The following is a 19,075-nucleotide window of genomic DNA, read 5'->3' as shown; positions in this document are numbered from 1 at the left end:
CTGTTTTGGTATTGCATAACTACTTTATACATTGCCATAAGTCAAACTTGTCTTCTCTGCGCTGTAGGTACCAAGGGGGTTAGCTTAGGTTAATTTAGTGACTTTGAGGATCCACCCTGACAAGAAGTATTATTATACCTTGAGGTGCGCAATCGCCCACCCCAGATAATAATCCAACTTCTTACACAAGGTATTTACTGAAAATTAAATGCTTGAATTGAAGATACCTATGTGTTGTAATACTTCATATGTTTAGTTGCATTACATTTCTAATTTGACTCTGTTTTACATGCAGCAAACAGATGTCAGCACTTCAGTCTCAGAAAATGTAACTTTCTACTGTGTTATATTCCCAAAGTCAGAGGGACGACCTTAAAAATGCTGGACTGACATGAAAATATCCCCACTAAACGGTCAGTTAATTTTTAACATTGTGCTAACTTTTTCGTTTTTCCCCCTCATTAGAAGCAGGTATCTCTAGGAGTGTGAAGATTTTGAACAACATTACACAAGTCTGTGCATGTGTTTGCTGGGTCCTAATGTTTGACTGCAGCTCTCTTATTGCATTGGGCTTGAGCTACTCATAGTAATAATGTATCTTACAACATATGGAAGGCTTCAAATATTCCTTCAGGTAATCAATGCATCCTTTTTGTCTATTTTCTTGACTGTTATGTGGAAGAGGACTGATGGATATCAGGTGATTACATTTGGTACAACTTGGGTTTATGAAAATTGAGTAACTATAGTCTGAAAGGGATGTGATCATTTTAGCACAGCCTTCATACTTGTTTACTTAAAGTGATATGGCCTTATGCTGTCACAAAAGCATCAGAAAAAAAGCCATTGGCGGTCGTAAATATAAAGAAACCCACAATCCAGCATGCACACTAAATACACTGGATAAAAACGCATAGAATAGGAGAATTATTGTGGAATCCTTCCAGTTTAGCAAGCCTTACAGTACCTTTGCCAACACGGACAAGTAGAAGAACATGCCCTGAATGGGCATAGAGAATCTGTGAGGATATTTTAAAACTAAAGACAATGAACAAATGCATTTTAGTTTCTGCTGTGGCCTTATTACTCTAGATTTAATGGTCTTCCTCTTGTCTCTGGCTCAGCTGAACTTTTTGTTTGCCATGTTTTCTTTTCACCGTTTAATTATTCGCTCCTATCTTATTAAGTTATTCTTCAGAAACACAATATGCACATGTTCTTTATAAATGCCTTGGTTTATTTTAGCCATTTCACTTATCTAGGGTAATCTTCTGCTCATAGCTCGCTTGTCTTTCACCTTTCATGTTCTCTTCATTACTGTTGGCCATTCCCTAACCAAATGGCCATTATACCCACAATAGAAACCTAGACGTCTCTCGCATCTGTTCTCAACAGACTTTAGCCAGTGCTCCAAAAGACAATCCCTCATCCATGTAGTCTCTGTGGGAGGAACATATGATTCCCTACAAGGACAAAACAGATGATTGACTCACAGTTCACCTGCTCAAATCTCTTCATATTTTGTGTAAAACATACACTGGGACGGGACGTGTGATAAGAGAAGGCTGTTCTGCAGATCCCCACACTTCTTTTCCATCAGTTCTCAGTCAGTGGATCAATATACTGCACAGAGGTTGGGTGAAATTATCTTACACTTAAAAGACTAGCATTGTCTTGTAGGGCAACAATCACAAACGTAGTTCCTAATCACTTTTGTAACCATACAATTAGACCTACTTTCTTCTCATGCTTGCTTTGGTACAAACTGCGAAGTGGTGTATGAAGAAAACTATTGCAGTTTCCTTCAGCTAATTTGTCTATAATATTTACTTAAATCTGCTCTGTTGAGTCCATCTGTATACAAATGTAAGTCTTGTAATTTTGCTATGGACTAGTCTTAGCTGACCTGTTGCTTTCTTAAATATTGACTCCTTACTGTAAAATGAATTTTTGTTCCATGTCTTGGAACTGCGGAACATTTTCGGGCATTGACTATGTTTTCCTGTCTTGTTTTACCTCAGTTGTCTGTAAGGCTGGACGTAGTCCAGGTCTCGTTACGTTTTCTTATCCCTACATCTTATCAAAGATGCCTTGCTTTCCCAGCTCAATGGATATCAACTAGTATGCTTGTCATGAACAAGTGATATTGTTATTTTTGTGCCTATGGTGTTTGCAGCACACAGAACCTTAACTTTCTTGTTTTTCTTTCAGGTATGAACCACAAAAGCTTGCCAGGTCTGAGGCTCTAAATAGTTCTCATTTGGTTGCAGAAGGAAACGACACTCTCAGGTAGGAGCCTTCTTTTTGTGTTCTGGACCCTCACAAAGTAAGGGATCTCCCTGTCATTGTCTCCTGTCTGTCTTCATACAGGTTGGGAGAGGACTGCCATTGTTTCAAGATCATTGTTAAGAAGCCTTTGACTCCTTCTAGGTGGGTTAAGTTGCATGTCTCTCCACGTGCTTCTCAATAATCATTTGAACACAGGACCTACCCAGTTATTTTAGTTTTTGTTGTTATAGTGTTGAATTGGTCTATGTTTCACTTCAGTGTTATCGCAGTTAGCGTTGTGGCCACTCATTGCGAACATTTTACAAATGAGGCATGTCCATCGTGTACTTGTTCTGATAGCCGATACTGTTGTGCTTCTTGGGTTTGTGTCCGATGTCCAGAAGGGACACGGCCACAGGAGACAGACCATATTTGGCGTTCTCCATGTTCTTCACACATCGTCCCACTCTCCATTGCCTGCCCTACTGGACAAAATCTTGACCTCCTTCGGTTCTCAGGGCCTGGCACTGCAGGACTTGGACTTGTCGGCACTGCGGAACCGGTAAGTCTGCGAAGAGAGAGACTCACTTGAGTCCTGCACCATGCACTGGCCCGAGGGCCCCCAGTGACTTCTGTCGATCTGGGCAGCCCTTATTGCCCTTTTCTGACTGCTGATTATTGACCTTGCGACACTGTGGTTTCATCTGGAACAGCTGCCACAGGCAGGGGTCGTCAGGGGAGGGGGCTGAGAGGAGCATGATAAGGTGAGTGAGGGAATCAATCATGATCATGATTGCGGTAGGGCGCATAGACGGCAGCCTAAAATTCTTCACCCTAAGCTCTCCTGTCTTCCTGTTTTCTCCCTCCTGCCCCCCGCCCCCACCTCCTACCGGACCACCAGTGACCTCACCTCCCTGTCGAATCGAGGGGATTGAGGTGTCCACAAAAAAGAGAAATTAAAAGAACCCTGCAAGAAGTGCTCAGCAAATACGTGCTTGTGCCCCCCCTTAATTCAGGAGGGGTGAGGGGGTGTACAACTAAGCAAAGACTGAAGTATCAAAGCTCCCTCTAGAAGGCCACAGGGGTGCACCACACGGGACCTACTGATCTTCATACACTATTAACTACAGTACCCCACAATTTGCTCTCCACCATTTTTGCTCCAGCAATCAGATCAAAGTACAGGGGGCCCCCCTCCTCATGCGATTTAGCTTAATCTAGAGGCTAAGTCTCTAAACATCTATAAAAGTCTCAGAAAAGAGGCTCTACAAAACACACAGGAGCACAGGTGGGGTGAGGTGGCGTACCACCAACTAACTGATATCAGAAAGACCAGAAGCTACAGGACGAGCCGATCTATCTATTATTAATAACCTGTGCAGACACAACTGAGGGCCTTGCTACGATCTTAATAAAATCTACTGAAATTTACTCTAAACGTAAAACTGCAAGTAATTGGCAATCTGCAACAGTACTAGTATTTGGTTTGCAATCAAGTGAGTAGCATAGCTATGTGTGCTGAGTCCATTCTGGCGGAAACAGCCCCAATAGATTAGGGGATGGTTTGCGAGTTTGACACAGTGCTCCTTCTTACTGAAGTCTGGTAATCCGAACTGCTCAAGGTGACAGGTAACATAAGATATGGCAAGGTCAGACAACAAGTCACTCAAAAGATCCGAACCCAAAAAAGTCCTTAAGGAAGTTCAAGGCTGACGGTGTGTCAGCCAACTTGACAAAAGAGAGCGCAGGTCAGGTCAGTCCACTGATTTCACCAATTCAAACACTCTTTGGGAAGACCAAGTGTGCCCGTAAATTCACGTTTCTAAAGGACCCAACTGCAGTTATATATAAATATTGAGGACCTGCCAAACCCACTTACAGCTCAAAGGACAGTCTTAATAACAACATATTCTGATCAACGGCACAACCTGAACTCAAACGAGGTTGTAAAAACAACTGCCACAGTAACAAGCGAAATGCCAGGTGACCACATCTCTACGACACAGGCTCATGTCCATACTCCAAATCTACATCATTCAACGTCCAGGCCTGATCAACGACCCGACTCAATTTGGTTTTCTATGCAGGAGAACAACACCTGCAACAGCACTAGTAACCCAATGATTCCTGGCTACACTCAGTCTCAATAACAAACAAAGCAGATCTTATACAAGCAATGGAGGTCAAGACAAGACCATCAACCTGACTGGCAACCATGAAGAAAGCATGCACTCAATAATAGAAATCTCGAGTCACCTAGATACAACTGCTCAAGCAGACCCAAGCACCGATGCCAAGTCATCAAGACAAGGCTTACTAACTTTAACACAGTTCCAGACAGGTAGTATAGACCAAATCATCCTCCATGCTTCAGAACCAAAGGCAAGTAGTGAGAAGAAAGAAGCATTTGTGGGCACCCAAAGTAATGAGAATCACGACTTCCTAAAGATGGGGAGCATTTCACACTTACACTCCTCATTACTAAATATTCTACAAACCTCAATCTCGACGCTCAACATGCAATCAGACAAACTGGATCTTCAGATCGATCTCATGGATATCATAGCCACTCACATTTCTGGCTTCAACACCATACTTGAAAAACTGACAGATCAAATAACCAGTGTACAAGAAAAGAACCCCCCAGTTCACCAAGAAGTCTGTGGGTGTAGCCCAATCATCGATAAGCTAAATTCTATCCCAGCCATCCTAACTAACATTTTAAATGAGAAGAAAAATCGCAAGGCTGACACCTAATAGGCCCACCCCTGAGCAGAATGACTGCCTTCCAGCTCAATCATTAGAAATACAACAGACTTTAGAGCAAAGTAACACAGGCAGCCCTCCACGCAAAAAAAACCTGTGAATCTGATGCCAATTGATCAGACACCTCAACTCCTTGATTCATCTATGTTAAAGGTCCCTGATCAGAGGACACCTAAGACTCTAGTGCAAACCGAAAGACTGAAGAAACGTGCTAGGAAAGCACGAAGAAACCCTCGCTGGACAGCAAAGGATGATGTGTGTATTAACAAACTATATCCCATCTTTGAAGCCAAGCAGAGACATCAAGATTTAGTAACAGCAAACACCTCAACGATTTTGCCCAGAGATAATTATCTCGAGAGGCGCGAAGAGCCAGAGGTAAACCAGATATACTTGGATTATCTAGACTCACTGCAAGCAACAGCCGGAAAGATAGCTACCATGCAGAAGGCATGGGCAATATCATGAGGCTGTTAGCTGTAATACCTACATTAAAACATATCAAATAATAAGACTTGTTATCAGTCAAATTCCTTGCAAACAAGGACCATAGACAACTGGAGCAAACCCTCACTAAATGGAGAACGGAAAAAGAGATAGCACTCCTAATTAACAGTGCTAGCGAACAGTTTGAAGCATGGGGTATAGCACTCTCAAAACCTACAAAACCGCGCCACCCATCAGCTTTACTAAATCTGGTCAGAACAACAAGCACCAAACAGGGTCCCACTTGTTGGACTCAGTCCTTCAAAGCACTTGTGGCACAACTGGAACAAGCACTCAATCAAAAACGTCACAGACAATGTACGGGAACCAAGCCCAGTGGTACTGTCTAGCGTCAGCCTTAAACGCTACAAGAAATGAGTGACTTCCAACATATGTGACAAGTAAACCCCAGGAAAGTCCACTATGTATTCTCTCCTGGAATATAGCAGGCGCAAAGCACAAACTCCGTGATAGTAAACCTCCAGCAAACTGGGATAAATATGTGATTATCACGCTTCAAGAGACCTGGCTGACCAACCCAGTGCAGCTGGTTAGTTTTGTTCTCCGTCACGTTGAGGCCAAGAACTGACATCGATATGGGAGACCTTGCTGTATATGTGTCCACAGCAGTAAATGTCACTTCAGAGCAGTTATCTAACTCAGTTCATGACTTACAAGTAATTGAGTTTATCTTGCGATACGGTCTACAAGAATGGTAATACTTTTCAATGATTATGCTCACCCTAATGTACAAAAAAAGTCTGCACTTTTCAAAAAAGTAATTTCAGAGATAACGGAAATAAGGTTTACAAACCCCACCTTGGAAATCCTGGTGACAGGTGACTTTAACACCAACCTAATATACACCCCAGACGAAGATAAGCACTTTGCAGCTGAGAACGCAATTTGGGCGGTCCAGCCACAGGCCGGTCACCCTCGACGGGCAAAAATTAGTCACTGCCCTGGAACATCTGGTCTTGAGAGTAATTCACACAATAAACAACAGAATGCCTATACTGATGACTTCTTCTACCATCTTTTTCAATGCATCACAATGAACCAACCAAAGTGACCACTAGAAATTTTTCTCCTCAGTTTTTGAATCTATCAAAATTTATTAAACCACAAAATCATTTTAATGGGTTATTCAAAATCATTACAATAGCTTTGCATATCAACTAAGTCTCACACATCACTATTTAACAGCTCTCTCATACTAACAGTTATAAATTGGACACATTTCCTAGTTTAATTCACACTCAATATTCCCACGTTCTCTCATTCACTCCAGCAGCCAAACAACCATTCTTCCTTTCACATCCCCAAACCATACAAAAACCAACAATTTCTTACACATAACAATATTTTGTAGAAAAAACGACAAGACCTAAGGTGCATGAATTTCACAATAACTATCAGAATCACAAATAATTCCAACATAAATAAACACTCAATAGGTCAAAAGAAGACAGGTCGACGTGTTTCGAACACCCCAATCCAATTGTTGGTGTTCTCCTCAGGACCAACAAGCTGCAACAAAACATACAAAATTCAAAATCACTCTATGCACTACAGTGAGGCCTCCTACTACACTTTCTCGTCTCTGCCCGGAGTCTCAGGCTTACCTTGATTTCTTTAAATAGATCAGCCAATCTATTTATCTGCTGGAAGTATGACTCATTCTCTCAGAAACAACAAATTAAATACCAACTACTGAGAAACCACTTCACGGTAATATAATGCCAAAATGCAGTGTGTTAAAAAACAACAAGGTCACTTACTCGTGGCGATACAAGGCGCAATTTATTTTGAAACCGGAGAAGATATACAACGACTGCTTGCTCAAAAAGTGTAGCAGCCCGAGACAGCTACCTACGAGAAACAAATTATATATAGACCACTTAGTCTTTGCGCTTGTTGTTTAGCAACATGAAACCCTTGTTACACATCTAGCAAGATGTTTGCACTTACTTGCCTCAATCCTTTGAACGTGAACTCTTTACACACTCCCTTTCACGGTAGACAACCCATTATTTGCACGTCTACTCTGCAATGGAGAACGAGGAGAGACACCGTGAGCTTCCAAACTAACCCATTAACATGGAAAACGATTCACTTTTCCTCTTTTCCCTCTCTATACCTTATTTGCGCTGGGGAGTGGGTTCTTCGCTCTTCCGTGTGTTCAAAAGCCGGCAGGACAACATGGGCGACCGCTTCCGGGTGAATGCAAGATGAAAGCTGTTTTATTTGCTTATTGGCATCACATGACCGCCATATTCTTCCGGCGATGCGCAGCTGCGCTTTTGCTCATGGGAAATGTAGTCAATATGCTTGTGAATGTTCCGGTGGTTAAAAGCATCAACTTATTATATATATCCTTGTGCTTATTTGTACCTGATTTGCAGGTATGAACACTGGTGATGGTATGATAACACTCGTTTAATGGTAAAAGAGCATATTCAGTGGCAAAAAGATCGTATGATGGCCCATTTTAAGGAATGTATTTGAAATAAAAACCCATTTTGTGAGAAAGCATTGTCTCCCAAACGTCTTGCCACAATGAACGGCATAAGTGTGCTGGTGTGGCAGCTGATGGCACTGTATAGAGCCACGCGCGATCGTATTAATACTTAGACTTTGTTCGGCCGAATGTACCAATAAAATCTAAAGTTGCTTTTGCATCATGGCGTTACTGTAGTCAGTTATGAAAAATATGCAGGACCTACTATCCCAATTTATAAATCTCAGATAATTAGTTTAATCCGTTTATTGCTGAATTGTATTTAACAATCAGCATTGCTTCCCTGCGAGTCAATTTGAATTCCAGGTCGCCAACTCTTGTATCTAGTTCATCTTTTGAGATCACAGTCCATTTGAGATCCTTTTCAGCGTGATTGTTTAGCTTCCAATGGTTCACCAAAGGGGCTGTTTGCACATTTTTCCGGATTCGTGATTTATGTTGTGAGATTCTAAATCTCACTTCCTGGTTAGTTTTACCAATGTATAGTTTCCTGCACGGGCAAGTTATCCCATACACCACATTTTTTGATTTACAATTTCGTAAAGGATTCATGTTTCCAATAAATGGAGTTATTTAAGAACACTGCTCCTTCTCGGGTAGATTCACAGCATGAACAAGTACCACATTTATGTTGTCCTGTTACAGGAGACAAACCTACATAATCTCGTACCGTATTTGGCTTTGGTTGAAAAACTGCTGCTCTTACGATTTGATTAGAGATACTCCTGTCCTTTTTAAATGAAAAAGAGGTTTTAAGGCCAGGGACCTATCCACATGTTTTACCAGATGCCAATTCTGATGAATAACTTTCTTTAGGTGGTTCGAATTTGGGCAAAAGGTTGACACACAAACGATTCTTTCCATGGGTGTTTTCTCTCTTCTCTCTAGCAATACCTCTCGTGGGGTAAACCAAGCCCTTTTCATCGCTCTTTTCCACAATTTTTTGGGATATCCTCGATTCATCAAGTTGCCTATTAAGTTAGTAGCATGAAAGGTGTATTCATCTTTATAAGTACAGTTTCTTTTTATGCTTAAAAATTGTCCATAGGGCAGGTTATCTTTTAGACTTTTAGGATGATTGCTTGAGAAATGTAGGGCTTTATTCCTGTCTGTAGGTTTCTTACACAATGTAGTCACTAGTCTGCTATCTTCTGCATATACCTCTACATCAAGGAAAGGCATTTTAATGTTAGAATGATTCAAACGGAACTTAATAACCGCAGACCTGTTATTCAACCATTCATGGAATTTGATGAGATCCTAAACTGTACTTCTCCATACCATGAAAATATCTCAATGAATCGTACCCAACTCCCAATAAATTGGGAGAAGGGATTGTTGTTGTATACAAATTGCTCTTCATATTTCGCCATGTAAAGGACAGCTAGCTCTGGGGCGAATGGACACCCCATAGCTACTCCTTTCACTTGGAAGTAAAAGTCACAGTTGAAATTGAACTAGTTTTTTTTTAATGCAAAACTAGCCAGTTGTATTTTAAAATCTTTTGGTACTTGTGTTGGTTTTTCTCTGCCATTCAGAAAGGCGTGAATTACTTCCAATCCTTCATCCTGGGGGATTTGAGTGCACAAAGACACCACATCTAATGTGACCAAAAGATAAGTGCCTTGAGCAAATTGTATTGCATCCAGCTTGTTGATAAAATCAGTAGTGACTTGTAAGAAAGAAGGAACTTCAGACATAAACGGTTTTAGAAAAAAACCAACAAACTTGGAAATTGGCTCCATCAATGATTCACAGCCGGAAACGATCGGCCTACCGGGGGGTGCGGTCTCATTTTTATGTACCTTAGGTAGTACATAAAAAAGCGGAATCCTGGGGTGTTTGTTCTGCAAATATTCAAATTCTTTTTTGCCCAGGAACCCCTGGTCAAACCCTTTTTGTAGAATTTCAAAGAGTGCTCCTTGTAATTCATGGGTTGGATCTTTACCGATTTTTCTATAACATTGCACATCACCCAGTTGTCTCATGACTTCCGACGTGTATTCTGTTGTTCCCCAAACCACAATTGAGCCCCCGTTGTCCGCTTGCTTTATCGTTATAGATTGATCGTTCTTCAGATTCAAAAGGGCTTCCCTTTCTCTAATTTCGATGTATTATGTTTCACAAATATATTTTTCTTTTCCATTTCTGCGATAGCTGATAGAACAGTTCTTTCGAATGTAACTACCTCCTTTGCGATCTTTGTTGAAGGGGGACACAAAGACGATTTATTCCTTAGGCCTGTAACTTCCATACTTGGAGTAGAAGAATTTGCTGCAAAAAATGATTTTAACCATATTTTCCTGCAGAATTCAATGACCTCTGTTTTCATTCTGACAAAATCAGTACTCTTTGTAGGGACAAAGGATAATCCTTTTTCCAAAATCATTTGTTCATCTCCAGATAAAATTTTATTGGAGAGATTGAAGATGGGAAAAACCATCAGGTTTTGTAATTCTGTCTTCTCGTGGACATCTCCCATGGTTGGTCGTTGAATCTGGTTTTTCCACAATCTTTCTGCTGGCCTCGTCCTAAAAAATGAGTTTGCCATTGTTGGAAATTACCCCTTCTATTTAAATTCCTACGTCCTTCGTTATTCTCAGTCTCACTCCCACTGGAGGAGGATGATGTTTCCGAAAATGTTAGAAAATTGTTTTTAGATCTTCCCTGATATTCCTGCAAGCATCTACGTTACTCCACTCTTGAATAAAAGTCTGTCTGAAGATACGGATGCACGTTTTCCAGGCTGAAGTTTTTTTTATCCTTTTCAAATTTGTTACTCTTTTGGTTGACCGTATAGTCTTTAAATTCCAAAATTTCTTTATCGACTTTATCTATCAATGCTTTGGAGTCCACTACAGTTTGATTTCCTTTAATTTCTGACTCAAGAATCTCGATTTCTTCCAGTTGTTGTTTGGAAATTCTAAGTGCTGTTTCCACAGTTAGGACCATGAGTTCACTGCTACATTTGGTCTCAATGTAGCTGTAGCCTTTTTTATACAACGGATCCTCCGTAAAGATTACAGTCACATTTCGAATTTGTAATCCCCCTCCACCACCCCAGTTCAGACATGGCCATATGCAAATCAGTCTGACCCTGTGCCTCATGGGAACAGTCCAGCCTGAACTGGATTCAAGATAGCCTGGCTGATGAGGGTTATGAACCCAAAACCGGTCCCAGGATGCTTGTTTCCGGTCCAGAGAAGACATGGCTTGGCAGTTTGGGCTGGACTGTTCCCATGAGGCACAGGGTCAGGCTGATTTGCATATGGCCATTTCTGAACTGGGGTGGTGGAGTGAGCTAAAGAATGATGATGGATTAAACCCAGATCAGTTGACTGGGGGTGAGTGCTTGCAATGTTCAACACTCCGTCCATCATCCCCTTTGGTTTTGCTTTGTTCGTCCTAAGTTGGCAGGGTATGGCCAGACGTGGGTCCCTTGCTCACTTTGCCACTGAATTCAAGATAGCCTGGCTGATGAGGGTTATGAACCCGAAACCGGTCCCAGGAGGCTTGTTTCCGGTCCAGGGAAGACATGGCTTGGCAGTTCGGCCTGGACTGTTCCCATGAGGCACAGGGTCAGACTGATTTGCATATGGCCATGTCTGAACTGGGGTGGTGGAGTGAGCTAAATAATGATGATGGATTAAACCCAGATCAGTTGACTGGGGGTGAGTGCTTGCAATGTTCAACACTCCGTCCAACATCCCCTTTGGTTTTGCTTCGAACAGATGGGGCGCCAGGCCCAAATGGTATCCCACACACAATCTATAGGCTCGACCCCAAATACTGGGCAAATCCCTATTGGCATTATATAATGAGGTGGAAGGAACAGGCACAATCTCTAGTAGCTGCAGAGGGTCAATAATAAACCTGGTCTTAAAGGGTGTAGTCAGATCCAACCCCGCCAACTAGAAGTTAATCGTACTTATTGATTCTGAAGCCAAGTACTATGCAACGCTCATCTTGGAGGATCTAGTAGAATGGTCAAACATCAACAAGCTGGTCCCCATCAACCAGACGGGATTCAGCAATAGGAGTCAAATGCAAGCAGTTAAAGAATAAGTTCCATCTATGCTTTATAGATTTTTTTTTTTTTTTGTTTGAAACCGTTTATTGCAGTCTTCAAATATATACAAGTATGGGCCTACAACCTTCTGGCCGGCCGCTAGAGTGACAGGAGAATATGACATACATACAAAAAAGGCTCTTGGCGTTGCAGAGAGGTAAATCAGGAGGTATCAACGACGTGGGCCACATAACTCCGAGCCCGCAATACGGTTTCATTTTATAAGAACACAACAACACACAAAAACCACACCCGCAAGGCAACCCGCAATCCGAAATGACAGCACGTGCTCCGTAAGTGGGGGACCCCAACCATCCACGAGAATCTAAAGAGGGGAACGGGAAGAGAGCACGGACCGGGGGACCCTGTGCCCGGGGCCGGGGGAGGGGGTCAACTAGGGGGACGGAGCTGGCGAAGCCGCCGGCAGCAGCGGCGGCTAACAAATACCCCCGCGGTAGGCGTTCCAGGGGCCCCAAACTTTCACCCACGCCCCAGGCTTACCTCTCGCCACGTACACCACCTTTTCTCGGAACATGCACCAATCCATGTGCTCTTTCCAGGCCGACACCGCCGGGGGCCTCTGGGACCCCCACAGCTGCGCGGTGTCACGCTTAGCTACCATATATCCCAGAGTCACCCATCGTGTCTGCGGAACCGAGTAGTCAGTTGGTTCCCACACATTCAGCAAGCATCTCCTCGCTTCAGGCAACAGCGCGACACGCGTAACCACTCGCAGGACCTCATGCACACCACGCCAGAATCGCTCCACCTTCGGGCACTCCCACAGAATATGCAAAAAAGATGCCAAAGCACCACACCCATGCTTACACAGCCCATCCTCGGCATAGCCCATACGCAGAAGCCTTGGCCCCGTCATGTAAACCCGGTGGAGGATCTTTAGCTGGACGAAGCGAAGGCGAGCCGGTATGGCCACCTCCTTCGGAGAGGCCACCGCGGAGATCCAGTCCTCGTCGTCCAACTCCAGCCCATCGGCAACCCAGGCCTCGCGGAGGCCAGTCAGCAAGCCCGAGCGATCATTAATCAGTTTTTTATATATGAGGGAGATCGTGCTGTCCGGAACATGGCCATCCAGCACTCTATCCTCCAGGGGGGATGACTCCGGAATGGAGGCGACGTCTGGGAAGACGGAGCTCAGTGCGTGGCGGACCTGCAAGTACCGAAAGTATTCACTGCCCTGCAGCTGAAACTCCGTCTGCAGCATCTCGAATGTTTTAAATCCCCCCCTCGTCCAGAGGTCCCCCACTGTACTGATGCCGATCGTGTCCCACTTCTCGAAGCCCTTCGAGGTCCACAGGGAGCCCAACCTCTCAGACGCATATAGCGGTGACGCCCGGGTCAAACGGTCCTTCCACCCCATAGCTGCGTTAGCCGCGTGCCATACTCGCACCATGACACGCGTAGGTCCCGTCAGGCGGGGGTCGGGCGCGCCAGTGTAGAGCGCTCGATTGTAGTCGCCACCAGGCAGGAGCATCTTGTCCATTTCAAATGCCGGGTTTAAGGCGGGCCCGTAAAGGCCATGATTAATTGCAGCTAGCTGGGAGGCCCAGTAATACCGTTTAATATCCGGGAGGGCGACCCCCCCGTCGTACCACGGGAGCGTCAACTTCGCCAAGGCAATACGCGGCCTCCCGTCCCAGAACAAACGACGCTGTAGACTCTCCACCTCACGGAAGTAGCGCGCCGGGACCAAGTCCATAGTGTTCTGGAGAGCGTACAGGAAGCGTGGCAACGACATCATCTTAAACAATGCCGCCCGGCCGAGCGGCGAAAGCGGCAGGCGCCGCCAACGCGCGACGTCCTCCTTCAAGCGCTGGAGGGGGGGAAGCAAATTCCGCTCGTAGCGGGCCTCCGGGTCCAGAGTGATATAGATACCCAGGTACCGGAACCCCTGAGATGCAATCTGGATCGGACAGTCCCGCGGGAGGATGGGAGCCTCCCCGGAAAGCACATACACACATGATTTAGCCCAGTTGATGACAAGGCCTGAGTTGCGACCGAATGAACGCAAAACATCAACCAGGACAATCAGTGATTTACGCGGGGAGGTGAGGTACAAAAGGATATCGTCAGCATATAGGGACACGCGGTCCTCATACTCGGGGGTCCAACGGAGACCACGGATGGAAGGGTGCCACCGCAGCCACTCCGCCAGGGGTTCCAAGGCCAGTGCAAACAGGAGAGGCGACAAGGGGCAGCCCTGTCGCATGCCTCGTCCCAGCGCGAATGGGGCCGAAACTCGCCCATTCACCACCACCTGCGCCAATGGGCCCGAATACAACAATTTGACCCAGCTGATGAATCCCGGTCCAAATCCAAATTTCGCCAGCATCGCCCAAATGTATGGCCACTCGAGTGTATCAAACGCCATGGTGGCATCTAGGGACGCCAAGATGGCCGGCTCCCGCACAAACGGAACACGCGCGAGCACCCCATGCAGGCGCCGCAGATTAAGGGCCGTGTTGCGATGGGGTATAAAGCCGGACTGGTCTTGGTGGACCAGATCGCCCACCACACCGACCAGCCGGTTGGCGAGCACCTTGGCGAGGATTTTGGGCTCCGCATTCAAGAGCGAGATAGGCCTATAGGATGTGACCCGTTCTCGGGGTCTCCCCTCCTTGTGGATCACTACGATTGTAGCCAGACGCTGGTCCGGCGGGAGGGAGCCCCACGAGTGGGCCGCCAGGAACATCGCGCGAAGGTGGGGCGCCAGCACATCCGGTCGCAGCTTATACAGCTCGATAGGGATGCCGTTAGGGCCCATGGCCTTGCCAGATGCGACCGAGCGTATGGCGAGGGCAATTTCATCCGAGGTGGGAGCAGCCTCCAACGACTCCCTGTCCTCCACCGAAAGTGAGGGCAGCGTGATGTCCCGAAGCAGGGCATGGGAATCCTCCTCCGAGCAGGGAGAAACCGGGGAATACACCTCGCGGAAATAATCCGCGAAGCAAGAGACAATGTCTTCTGGCTCGGTGACACGTACACCATCCATTCTCTCGATCAGCGGGACCACACGATTCGCTCTCTCCTTTTTATCCAACCACGCAATCAATTTACCAGCCTTATCACCCACATCATACAGTCGCCCCTGTTGCTCTCTGCTGAGGCCCCTGGCCGCCTCCGTGACGAGGGCCCTATAGGCCGCCTGCTTAAGGTGTAGAACATGTATTGTGGCATCCGTCACCCCACTCCCCAGGTCACCCTCTAGTTCAGTGATTTCGGCTTCCACCCGGGTCACCTCCTCCTGTTCGCGCCTCCGGGCATGGGAGATAGAGGAGAGGGCCTCCCCTCTAAGAACTGTCTTGAAGGCCTCCCACAGGGAGATAGCCGAGGGGACAGACCCCACATTCTCCTCAAAGTACCGCTGCAAGGATTTAATCAAGTCGGTACGAATAGTGGGGTCGCGCAGGTACCATGCATTGATTGGGGCTACCCTACCCTCCCCCCTCGGGAAGACATCTAAATGCAACAGGAGCGGGGAGTGATCTGAAATACCCCGAGCCAGATGGCGCACCTCTCCCACTCTCCCAGCATAGGCCGCAGGGACAAGCACATGATCAAGCCGCGAGAGGCTACCATGGGCACCCGAATGAAAGGTGTACTGCAGCTGCGCGGGATGTTTTAGTCGCCAGCAGTCTACCAATCCCAATGTATCTAAGAGGCCGGGCAGCCACGCCTGTGCCCGGGGGAGGTCCCTAGGGGGGTAACGATCCATAGTCCCAGAAGCCACCGCATTGAAGTCTCCCCCAACCACCAGAAGCCCCCCCGGGAGGTCAAGGAGGAGGCGCCCCAGGTCCGCAAAAGTGGTAGATTGTAACCCCGGTGGGACGTACACTGATACAAAAACGACTACTTTGCCCTCCATTCTCCCCACCAAGACCGTGTAGCGTCCCCTCTCATCATGGCGCACCTCATCTATTTCCAGCGGGAGCGAGTTCTTAACCATGATGCCCACCCCCCGCGAGCCTGACGTGAAGCCCGAGTGGGCCACCAAGCGATAGCCCCGCCGATTCATGGCATAAAAGGAATTACCAATAAGGTGTGTCTCCTGCAGAAAGACCACATCTGGAAAAATTCGTTTCAGATACTGCAGGACCACACCTCGCTTAATCCTATCCCCCAGTCCATTAACGTTCCACGACAACAGAGTCAAATCCCTACCCCCCATCACAAACAGAAGCCATCATTTGTCCCCCCAAGAGCACCTCAAAAACACCAACACAGTAAAGGGTTTGCCTTGCGGGAAAAACGAACAACACCCCACCCCAACCCACCCGTCCCAACAGAACTCCCCCCTCCCTGCACCCCTGCATGAGCCCAGACAGCCCCCCCAAAGTGCAGTGTGCCTGTCGCCCCATAGATGAAAAAACTAACTAGTCCCCCAGAGGAGGAGGGAAAGCCCCCAAGGAACCCCGCACAACCTCCACAGGAGGAGAACATACACGAGCAGTCAATGATAGCAGCAATAGTGTCCCGAGCAAGGCCTACTATTTGTCCCTCAGTCCTGATCCGGCGGGCCCTCCCTACCAACCGCACCCCCCCACCCCCCCGACCCCGATCCCCGGGCAAAGTGTCCAACCAGTCTCCGGCCGCCTCGGGACGATCAAAAAAGTGCGTGCGGCCATCCACCTCTACCCTCAGCTTAGCTGGAAAAAGCATTGCGTACTTAAGGTTCAGGTCCCGTAAGCGACGTTTAACTCCGAGAAAACTCAGTCTCTGCTTTTGGACCGCCGGAGTAAAATCAGGGTAGAAATTGACGTCCATGTTGTCGAGTCTGACCGGTCCTTGTAGCCTAGAAGTCTGCAGGATAGCGTCCCTGTCCCGAAAATTGAAAAACCGGGCAATAAGAGGCCTCGGCGGGGCTCCGACCTTAGGTCTTCCCCCGGGGACCCTGTGGGCACGTTCCACAGCAAAGAGTTTACTCAGCCCCCGGGGCTGGAGATGGGTAAGAATCAAGTCCTCCACAAACAGATCCGCCGCCTCCTCCTCTCGTCCCTCCGGCACCCCAAGAATGCGAACATTGTTCCTCCGGGCCCGACCCTCGGAATCCTCCAGTCGACGATCCATCAGGGCGCTCGCCTGGCCAAGCCGGCGCACCTCCTTTTGGAGGGCCGCCACGTCCGTAGTGAGGCCCGAGGTAGTGTGGACCAAAGAGTCGACCCGGTCATTTGTTTTGGACAAATCGGCCCTTACCAGGCCCACATCCACGAGGACCGAGTCTATCTTCTGCGCCAGAGTGTCGAAGCGCTGGTCCACCGAGGCCTTCATCTCGGCGATGGCGCCCATGACGTCTCGGAGGGTCAGATCCGCGGGCAGAGCAGGAGCATCAGTCGGGCCCGCGGGGGACGTACTCGGTGCCACAGGAGATCCCTTCTGGAGGGTGTAGCGGTCCATGTTGTTGGACTGATGGGCCGTGCCACGGCGGGTCGATTTCACCTTTGCCCGGTCGCCATCTTGCTTTGTGGACATGGTTGCAGTCCCCAAGTCGTGCCAATCTCCTCGAAAGGGCCGACAAACCAGTTCACGGGCTCCGGGGGGGGGGGTTGACTACAGGTCCGCAGGCCGAATCACAGACAGCGGGTCGGCCGGGCACCCGGGCAGGGCCACACCACCACACACCGCCCCGCAACCCTACCTCGCCCGTCAGCAAGGAGGGCGCAAAAGCGAAAGTGAAAGTGCGGGGTACGCGAGTCGCCCAGCCTTGCCCGCCGCTGTTGTTCACTTTGTCTCCGGATCGCCCCACTACTCCAATCCGGGGGGCCGGCGTGGAGAAGGCCGCAAACCTCAATCGGTGCTCCCGCCGGTGTTCGAGGTCCGATTTGGAAACGGAAAACGGGTGTCACCTCAGCTCGGGCTCACAAACACAGTCCCCTCATCTAGGACAGGATATAGTCAGGATTAATGCAGGAGGTCGCGGAGGTCCTCGGGAGCCTCGCACCTACGCGGCCATCTTGGTTGCGCGCTAGGCTCCTCCGCTTTATAGATTTTAAAGCAGCGTTATATCGTGTGAACCGAGGTCTTCTGTGGGGAAAAATCAGGCTGTGGGGGCTCCCTGATAGAAGACTAGGCACAGTTGAGCAGTTATACACACACACATGGATTCAAGTTAAACTGGTGGATGGTACAAGACTATCGAGGAGAATCCCAACAGAAATAGGCCTTAAGCATGGGTGCATTTTAGCCCCACACTTGTTCATCTTGTTTATGGCTGACCTTTCCCCAAAATTGTATCAAATAAACTCTCTCCCGCCACGAATGGGTCCTTTAATCCTGACTCACCTTTTATACGCAGATGATATTGCTTTACAAAAGTGGTTCAGCAGCGATCACTCACGGAATTAGCAGAACACGCCAAGGCCAAGATGTTAGAAATAAACATGACCTAAACAAAAATAATGTCCATCTGGAATTGATCTGTTTCTCCACTCAAGATTAAGCTGGCAGACTAGATCCTTGAGAAGGTTAGCAGTTATAAATATCTGGGCTGTACATAGACAAGAAATTAAACTTCGAAGCGCATAAGCAGTACTTTGTAAAGAAAGGAAACGCACTGATTTATGCTTTATGCTAAGAAGCTGGACGGTCCCTCTTTCAAGCCTTTACTAACAGTTATTGTGGTTAAACTACTACCAATGGTGGCATACGCAAGTGACGTTTTTAGGTCTCGTCTACGCAGCGCGCATGCGCTGCATAGGAAAAAGACCTTTAGCAATTGCTTTACTTTTGCAGGCAAAAACGTGCACGCGTTGCATTTCTTTCAATGGCAACGCGTGCACGTTTGGCGATTCCCTTGCAAGAGCGAGCTTTGACAGATGGTTCCTGCTCGCTCCCGCAAGGGAATCCGGCGCAGGCCCCCTCCCATCTCCCCTCCCCCTGCTGCCTCCTCCTCTCCTCGTCAGCGCGAGGCGCACGCTCTTGTTTTGATTTCGTGGTACAGTCGGCTTGAC

The 19,075-nt window shown here is 47.3% G+C and overlaps 1 protein-coding gene across 1 annotated transcript in view; it reads left to right on the top strand.

Moving 5' to 3' along the window:
• Positions 1-520: 520 nt before the first annotated feature.
• LOC146823217 (THAP domain-containing protein 1-like) overlaps positions 521-19,075 on the top strand; it is a 158,830-nt gene continuing 140,275 nt past the window's right edge. Inside the window, exons 1-3 of the mRNA XM_085607511.1 lie at positions 521-634; positions 2,212-2,289; positions 2,371-2,430. Of these exons, the coding sequence (XP_085463637.1) occupies positions 609-634; positions 2,212-2,289; positions 2,371-2,430 (164 nt within the window). The 5' untranslated portion in view covers positions 521-608. The remainder of the gene's footprint in view (positions 635-2,211; positions 2,290-2,370; positions 2,431-19,075) is intronic.

Source organism: Triturus cristatus, chromosome 5_2, assembly GCF_964204655.1.
Source record: "Triturus cristatus chromosome 5_2, aTriCri1.1, whole genome shotgun sequence".
In the NCBI taxonomy this organism is placed as follows: domain Eukaryota; kingdom Metazoa; phylum Chordata; class Amphibia; order Caudata; family Salamandridae; genus Triturus; species Triturus cristatus.
The sequence above is the reverse complement of the archived record's forward strand: the minus strand, read 5'-3'. Positions and strand labels throughout refer to the sequence as shown.